Genomic DNA, 7,642 nt, shown 5'->3' with positions numbered 1-7,642 from the left:
CGCAGAAGCCCAGCATCCAGGCCAGCCCACTGCTCCATTGACCCCCGGAGACACCGAGCGTCCGTGGGCGGGACATAATTGCAGCATTTATCCAATGACCTTCTAGTTTCAAAGCACTGAAAAAAACTGCCCAGAACAGCCCCATTGAAGTTAATGGCTTCAGCCAGGCTTCAACAGGGAAATGCGCAGTGACGCTACTGGGAATGTATGAGAAGGAAATCAAGTCAGCTGATTCTGAACGAACTTGTCTTCGGGATGAACGTATTCTAACGCAGGTTTAGTCAATAAAATGTTAACACAATTGTACATATTTGACCATTACATTTTAGACATTTTAGGGGAAGCCGAGCTTCCCTTGCAGTCTTAAAGAAATTGCCACTGGTCACTTTGCTTTTAAGATTAGCTTTAGTCATACTTACAGTATGAGGTTTAAATTAGGCAATTTGTTGATTTATTACATTTCTGTTCTTATTGCCATAGGTTTGTTCATCATTTCTCTCAGATATAACTTCACTACAGCATACATACAATACATATGAATGAAGACAATCAGATGAGGTTATACACAAGTCAACAGTTTATCTAGATTATCTAAATGTTTATTTGGAGTTAAAAACACCTGAAATGTCAATAACAATCTTTATTGCACAGGAAAACTGTGCACACAACTGCAGTTGGCTAGACCCCTCCCCCGAACAGTGATTGTCCAATCATAGCTTGGCAACTGTAACTAGGCACGGCAAGCCTCAACCTTCAGGTTTCTACGCATGGCATAACGGTGTGCATGCAGCGATAGTATGAGTGATAGAATCTAAAGAGTTTGGAGGGTCATGTCTTATCACCTTTCCTAAACTAACAACAAAACAACCAAAGGATCCAGAGGATCCTGGATGCTACTAACATATTAAAGTGCAGGGGATAACTTTAGTGGTTCTGCTCTGTTTTGGATTTGAGTTTACCCAAAATTAGGCTTGTGCAGATTGGCGATCAGACCGTAAATTGACGATTGAAGAGATGCTCGGCGATTGTTTCTTCCTACGCCTATTTTAACTAACTTATAAGATGTTATAAAAAATAATATCTAGAATCTGCACCCTATTGGTAATTTAGAGATGTTCCTGGTGGAGCGGTAAGTCAGCTTGCTGAGCACTGTTAATCAGCACAAAGTGATGAGTAAATCTTTTAAATCCTTAACGTTTATTACAAACCCATCTCTTTTCCATGGATCTGACACCTGATGGGCTATGCTTCGTTTGGACAGTCACTCTGCCTCCATGGCTTCCCGGCTGCTGCCAGGAAACGGCAAACGGGTGCTACATTAAGTTAGCATTGACTACTGGGGGCTAAGCTACAGCAGCAAACGTTAACGATCGAGTTTCCCTGGTGCGGCGCTTTGCCTCCAACACAGCAAATAAACTACAGTTATCATATGTACAACTATCCCAATAGTAGGCAGAGGAATAGCTAAATATTTGACATGCTGATCAATAGAGAGCCGGAGAGTAGGAGAGAGAAGCCATCGCTAAATGCTAAACCAAAGTAGCTAACAGAGCTAATAGCATGTAAACAACTGTGGGATTAGCAAGAAAGTTGCTAAAAGAAGGAGAGAGCTATGAGTACTTGTGTGAACTAGTGTAGGTTTAAATGTAAAACGGATAATTTGCCGCTGTCATAAAGAATATGACAATCAACTGCATCAAGCTACCGACGCAAGACGCTATCACGTCAGCCAAGCAGCAGGCAGTACAGCCAAGCCAGTGTAGCTAGTTTCATTGATCACTGATTGGAAGCCCCTACTAATATGCATAATGGTATGTCCAATTACATGTTCAATGTAGCCAGCCTGTCTATCAGATCGCATATTGGCAATCTGGAGTAACCACGATTGGATGATTTACGATCACCCAAGCCTACCCAAGATGACTTTGGTCAAATAAGTTTGGTTTGACCTAATCCTGAAACACCACAAACAATGAAGAAGTCTTACACTTGTGTTGTTTGTCCAATTAACTTATGATGCTGACGACAATGTACATTAAGTACATTGTCCTCAGCATCGTAAGTTAATTGGACAGTGGCTATATGTAACTTTCAGTTTGTTTTTACAATAAGATAATATGTTACAGATGCGTTGCATTTCAGGTGTTGCATACGGTAACTTGGCCTACTTAGGATATATCGTGAGCTAAACCTGGTATCACTGTCACTGTGTCACGAGCCAAAGCATCAAGAGTTTGTTGTAGCAACCAACGCAATAATAACTTTGATTTATATAGCTCATTTCATGAAACCCACAGATGCTTTACACAAGTACAGGGGGACAAGGGAAAATAAAATAGTAGGCCGACACAGGCAGTGGTGGAGCTGCTCAGTGGCCAGCAGATCAGACTGTGGTTGTACTGGGCAGCTTCCAGGTATGAATGTGTAACTGTGAATGTGACAGGTCGTCGTTGCAAATGAGAAATTGTTCTCAATCGACTTACCTGGATAAATAAAGGTTACAAAAAATTAAAAATAAAATAACAAACGCGGACTAAAAGGAAAAACACTTCCGCTAAATGGAAGGGGGGCATAGTTTAGTGTCAGCTATTGACGTACAACCACATCGCGCAATCTAAAGTTATTTTATGAATGAAATATACATATTACGTACCTGAGGGCCAATTCGGGGACTTTTTTTAATCATTTAAAATCCCGTAATTGTCTCCATCTGTTGAAAGCCCGAGCAAGTGTGTGACTCGGATTTCGCAAGCCGTCTTTCACTTTCCCTTTAACCTTTTAGTTATTCGTTTAATTTCCTTCTTTTCTATGATGGTCCTGCCCCAGTATCAGCCATAACTACAAAAGATAACTTCTAAAATACAATTAGGCCTATATAAAGAAATCTACGGCTACCCCTTACTTGGCTTGATACAATAACAGAGGCTTTTCCGGTGCAGAAATATGTGACCCATCAGATTGTGTACTCTGTAGCGCCGTCTACCTGCCGTAAATCATTTTGTGATTTCGCGGGAAAAATCGCACCCAGGCAGAGGCCTTACTAAAACTATATAAAAATAGCGTTCTTTTCACAGTTTGTCTTGTTTGCTGTTACAGGTCATTTATGATCATCCAATTGAACATAACACAGTTTCAGAAACATTTAAAAGTTATATATAGTCACTTTAATCAACATTTGTGTAAATGTGGCTTATTTTCAACTGTAGTCCTTTGGTGAGATGCTTTGAAACAAATGAGGTTATGAGGAAATTTTACAGACAGAAGACAAAAAGACGCCATAAAAGACAGCAACAAAATAAGAGTTCTCAAGACAGTGCACAAGCCATGCACAGCAACAGGAAACGGCAAAACATTAGTACAATAATACAGCAACAATTTCCACTATTCGGTCCATCTAACCATGCAAGCAACACGAAGCAACAAAACACAGCCAAGCAATATAAAGCGTAAAAGCAGCAGAACCATTTTGACACTTGCAGACATGCAGAGCAGCAATAAGACACATATAAAATATGATCATTGTCAATCAAGATGAAGTTACAAGTAAGTAAAATGGTAATATCATACATCTAACACATAAGCCAAGCAGCACAGAGTAAATTAATAAAAAATGTTCATGTCTGACTTTTCAAAAGCCGGGCTTTGAAGACTTTGTGTGAAGGTATGGCACAGTCAGATGCAGAGTGTGCCCTAAAAAACATGAAACCGTATTCTTAACATTAGGAAGTCTTCAAGCCTTTTAGTAGTTAAGCTGTTTGTTCTTTGGTTTTTGCATGGACATAAATTATGGTATCGTCTGTGTACATCTGAACTTCTTGTCCTGTGCAGAACAATGGTTAATCATTTATATACAGTATAAGCTGAACAGGAGAAGTCCCATGATAGTTAGCATAATACCATGTATATAACATGAAACATTAAAAGACAGCTGGAGAGCCAACTAGTTAGCTTATAAAGCTAATAAAATATGCCAGAGACAGTAATCATTTCATTGTCTAGAATTGAAAAGCTGCTTATGTTAGCTATACTGAGAATGTCAATAGTGAATCTGCCCGTTATTATTTTAAACAGCATTATGTGCAGTGTTAGGACAGAAAGTTTTTAATTCAATTCAGTTTTATTTATAGTATCAAATCATAACAGGAGTTATCTCGAGACACTTTACAGATAGCGTAGGTCTAGACCACACTCTATAGTTTACAAATTCTAGAACAATTCTAAAACAATTCTAGTAATTTTACAGGGGTTAACAGTAACTAAAGGGGATGGGGCTGAGCAAACTGTGAGTTGACTTTGTGAGTACACTATTGTTATTATTACCAATGGGACTAATGGCCAGGACTATGAAAATGTTGTGATTAAACTAGAATTTTAATCCTGAAATACTCTTTGCTTTACCTGTCAAGTTTGACAAAGTCTCTGATATCCACATTCAGTATCTTTGTTTATCCATCTCTACTGTTCATTCCCTTTTCTCTTGGGGGTGGGGGGGCTTTTTGCAAGGCAGTAACCAAATGTATTGGACTGCTCAGAGGCCATCTGTTCTGTGACGATGTTAACGGGATACAGAATTGGATAATAGAGGGTTAATAATATAAAATGTAAAACAAAATTTTATTTAGCAAAAGTCTGAAAAGAAAAGCCCGGAATGCCCATACATTGATGATTGACGTGATGGTCTTGGCCTGAGAAACTCCTACAGTATTCTTTTGTTTCTAATTCAGACACAAGTAAAATCAGGGAGTTAAGACAGTGTAGCATAGGATCAGAATATCACTTGATTCAGGTTAAAACATGATGGTTCCCACATTGGAATGGAGCTAAATTATTTTCTGGCATATTTTTTTTCAAGATTTAAACACTGAAGATGTAGTTTGTATTCATATCCAACCAGAGCAACAGGAACTCAGTCTCAGGGAAGAGATTTCAAGAGGCAAGCACCCCCACCCCCCATGGAGAAATCACTTATCACAACTTCCTCAGTGGGGCCCAGGGCTAGTGGGGGAGGTGACGCGGCTCAAGGTCATTCAGAGTTCAAGTACTGTTTAGAAACTACAGATACTCAAGCTGTGAAACCTTTCCTCAAGTCCTACACTGTAAAAAAAAGAAACTTCAAAGCCTTAAAAATAATGGGAATTTGAACATCTACAATTCAATGACAATTAGTAGAGTGAGTCACTCCTAAATTTGAGTCACTCCTTTTTCAGCTCACTTCTTTTGTCAGTTTAAGTTATTGGTAAAATATCTTGTCAAAATATAACTTTGAATTACATTAATATATAGCAGGGGTTTGGCAACCTTTTTAAATATGAAGTGCCTTTTTAAATTGGTCATGTTAATCAGTTTGCCATATCAGCATTAAGCCTGCCATCATCTACCGAGCCTGCTCAGGCAGTGTTATTTTTTTCCTTTGCGTAGCATATTGTGAAGAAGGCAATGAGTACTAGCCAATCGGAAGCAGGGTAGGGCAGGTCTTCACGAAATGCTAATGGGGAAAAAGTCAATCAAACTATTGTAAATAACAGGCTGTGCTTCTTGATCTGGCTGTGAAAGAGTCATTTGGAATGCGGATAGGAACAATTACCAAAAACTCTCTTGCATACGTACTGCTAGTGTGCTATTGGTTAAGCTACCTTGTGCCAATGGTGGCCCGCGTGCCTAAGGTTGCTGACCCCTGATATATAGTTAAGTCCTTTTAAGTCATCTGTCTCATGTCTATGTCAAGTCTCAAGTCTTGAATACCAAGTCAATGTCAAGTCGAGTTGTTTATCAACGTGAGTCAACCAAGTCTCAAGTCCTCCAATTTGTGACTTTGCGACTCAAGTATCCCACCTTCTGCTAAACAAACACAATGTACACTGTTCCCCCTCCCATCGCTACTGAAATGTGACCTCCGTCATGGCTGCTCGGTTCGGCAGTAAATTGCTGTCTGACACTCCGTTAATTTGTTAATAAACAAACAAAACATGTTAGTCACGTTGTCATATTGCTTATTACCAGTTTTGGGCAAGCTACTTGGCTACATCAACATGGCAAAAGTAGTTTACTACATCAGACCCATAAGTCACCAAAAAGATACTAAAATGTCAGGGTATTTCTTACTACAAAAAACATTTGTTCTGTATTTCTGGTTTGTCAGAATCAGTATCTTGCAGAGAGCTCAGAAAGGCAGTAGCAGATGACTGTATGTTGAACAGTGAGTGGATTAAATCCAGGGGATAATGAGGTCAATATTTGAATTATGTTGCCACAGGGGATCATTTAGTTATTATTGATCAAACACTTGATGATGCTGCAAAACCTTAGTTAAATCATTTGAATTAATTTGTTGTGCCTGTCTGAACTTCTGACTTCTGATGCTAGCTATAGACATGTGGTATAATAATGTTTGAACTTCTTTTGCCTCCAGCTCCAGTCAATACAGGTTCCGTGTTTAACATGCATGTTAGGTTTTCAATCTTAAAGCTGATATATTTTTATCTACCAGTGGTGTGAGTTAATTTTAATTTACTTCCAGGTCAGTTTAAAGAAACAAAGGACAGTCATAATGTTCCTTTTGCTCAGTGTGTGGAGGGATTGGACAAGATTCAGCTTGTGCTGACACCTGCAGGCACAGTAAAACTGTAGGAGCGTGGGTGCCCTCTAATGGTTTGTTCACTTTCTTAAGAGAACAGGACTTAAGAAGTTTGAATGGGGGATATTCGTGTACATGCACATCATGGGACAGAGACAGTTTGACTTGGGGCAGTGCGTTATTACATTTTAATCTTTTGAATGCATGAATATTTCACCAGACAATCCTAAATACATCAGTCAGTTACATATGTTACAAAGTTTGAGCTACAAATTATAATATTGTTTGCAAACTTTTTAAAACCTGCTTTTAACACAAAAAACAATTATTGCCATTTATTTTTTTCCTATTTGTTATCAATACCAAATATGATCAACTTACTGATACAAATATAACATTGGTCTCTCTCTCTTTCTTTGTACGTGTGTCCACAGCAAATGGATCATGCAGTGTATACATTTGAGCAGATCCTTCACCAGAGTCTGGAGTCTCAGTGCACAGAGGAGCTCTGTAAGTCCATCCAGCGCTGCCAGGACAGAGTCATTAAGGTAAAACACACACAGAACTGGCTAGTAGATCATCACTTAATCATAACATTTTAATAGTTTTAAACTTTCTCAAGGGTGGTCTGGAGGAGGAGACGCGACCCGATAAGGCATCCTCTCCAGTCCACCTCATGATACTAACTTATTAATTAAAGAAGTATTATTAAAGTTCATATATACGTACAGACTGACATACTTTCCCCATCACTATGGTAGTTTTACATTTAATCAACACATTTGCATAGTATGTCCTGTAGATGAACGGACATTCCAACATGGTTGAATCAACAACACAAATCAAACCTTCTCCTACTACAGGCTACAGGGTGTAGTTAAGGCATGCAGCAAAATTGCAGGCCTAACACTGAACGACCTGACTACACTGCATCAGGCTAGGGTGCTTAAAGGATAACTACTGTTTTTTTCAACCTGGACCCTATTTTCCTATGTTTTTGTGTCTAAGTGACTGGTGGGAACAACAATCTTTGAAATTGGTCTAGTATTAAAGGTGCAATATGTAATA

At 38.9% G+C, this 7,642-nt stretch overlaps 1 protein-coding gene across 1 annotated transcript in view; it reads left to right on the top strand.

Moving 5' to 3' along the window:
- niban2b (niban apoptosis regulator 2b) overlaps positions 1–7,642 on the top strand; it is a 71,871-nt gene that overhangs the window by 53,350 nt on the left and 10,879 nt on the right. Inside the window, exon 11 of the mRNA XM_031300900.2 lies at positions 7,009–7,122. Within this exon, the coding sequence (XP_031156760.1) occupies positions 7,009–7,122 (114 nt within the window). The remainder of the gene's footprint in view (positions 1–7,008; positions 7,123–7,642) is intronic.

Source organism: Sander lucioperca, chromosome 2 (assembly GCF_008315115.2).
Source record: "Sander lucioperca isolate FBNREF2018 chromosome 2, SLUC_FBN_1.2, whole genome shotgun sequence".
NCBI classification, from domain to species: domain Eukaryota; kingdom Metazoa; phylum Chordata; class Actinopteri; order Perciformes; family Percidae; genus Sander; species Sander lucioperca.
The sequence above is the reverse complement of the archived record's forward strand: the minus strand, read 5'-3'. Positions and strand labels throughout refer to the sequence as shown.